This window comes from Mizuhopecten yessoensis, unplaced genomic scaffold, assembly GCF_002113885.1.
Source record: "Mizuhopecten yessoensis strain PY_sf001 unplaced genomic scaffold, ASM211388v2 scaffold2159, whole genome shotgun sequence".
Lineage (NCBI taxonomy): Eukaryota > Metazoa > Mollusca > Bivalvia > Pectinida > Pectinidae > Mizuhopecten > Mizuhopecten yessoensis.
Genome location: NW_018404407.1, coordinates 220,542 through 221,882, shown reverse-complemented (window position 1 = coordinate 221,882; position 1,341 = coordinate 220,542). Strand labels below are relative to the sequence as shown.

At 34.5% G+C, this 1,341-nt stretch overlaps 1 protein-coding gene across 1 annotated transcript in view; it reads left to right on the top strand.

Moving 5' to 3' along the window:
* Positions 1–905, top strand: part of LOC110445276 (ubiquitin-conjugating enzyme E2-22 kDa-like) — an 8,319-nt gene extending 7,414 nt beyond the window's left edge. Inside the window, exon 6 of the mRNA XM_021489799.1 lies at positions 130–905. Within this exon, the coding sequence (XP_021345474.1) occupies positions 130–201 (72 nt within the window). The 3' untranslated portion in view covers positions 202–905. The remainder of the gene's footprint in view (positions 1–129) is intronic.
* Positions 906–1,341: the final 436 nt, after the last annotated feature.

Genomic DNA, 1,341 nt, shown 5'->3' with positions numbered 1-1,341 from the left:
GGGGGCGGGAGCAATTTAGTTCAGAGATATTTACATTTGTACTTTTAGTTTTGAAGCATATGTCTGGAAAATATTTCTGGAAAATGTTTACCACAATTATGAAATTCTTTTCCTTTGATTTACTTTCAGCATAAAGCTCGAGTTTCTTTGTCAACTTGCAATTGGAATGTGGAGCGTGCGACAGAAAATCTGCTTAGCTAAGGATAGTATTGATTAAAGACAGCTTATAAAGTTTAGTATGTATCTAACGTTATGTGTGTACAACGACTGTACACGGGAGGTCACCATTAATCTGTGGCAGTGGCCAATAACCTGTGGTGGCCAGTGGCACACAGTGGCACATAGTGGCACTTCCTGTGTTTAGTGTGTGAGGAAGGGAAAGTAAGATGTGTTTTAATTGAAAGCTGTGATGAATGGAAGATTTAAACTGAAAGATATTGTCTGTTAACTTAGCTTTTTTTTTACAAATTCTTTCAAATAAAAAAATATCTATACTCGTTATATACATGTCAACATCATAAAGTCAGAATTCCTGTGATGGATCAAATGTTCCATTGATTTTTCGAATGTACCTGACAATATGTAGCAATTTGAGCATTAACTGGAGAACTGACCCCACAAAAGACTGATTTAAGCATCAGGAGCTGCACAACTTGTTCTGGGCCCAGTTTTCAACCTTCCATTGGTGTGGATATAGTGTGTAAAAATATATGACACAAATCTTCATGGTTTTGATAGAAAAAATTGCAGAGCATTGTTAAAGAATTTGTGTATTCCTTGTACATTGCCTTTGTTGTTTGCATAGTATAAGCAAATGTGTTATAAAAACTATATGCTGTATTACTAAAAAGTGGAATTCAAATCCGGGTATAAGTTATCAGTATAAAACTTGAAAGGCAACATTTTTTCTATCGTCATGTTCCCTGTTTGCCAAATATTTGATCTACTAACTGTGTGAGTTACCTCCTTTTCTCTCATGTATCTTAAATTGTCTTTAAAAAAAAAAAAGTTATCAGAAGTAAATGCAATTGTAGAATATAATTTTAATATCGGTAGATAGAAAAAAACAATTTTCTTTAAAAAAAAAGCTTGGCACTATCTAAAAGGTCCTTTTCACATATCCTGTTCAACTATTTCAACTATCTGAACATGACAAGAAAATGATTGGCTGAGATCTGAACCGAGGCTGATCTCCAGAAATTTTGGCCGAGGATATTAAGGGGTCCAGACATGCCTGACTAAAACTAAAATGCCCGCTCTCGCTAGTCTCCATGATTTGTGAATTAAACCATACCGGTATTTATTCGCATGTTTTTGACATTTTAAACGAAATACGTGAAA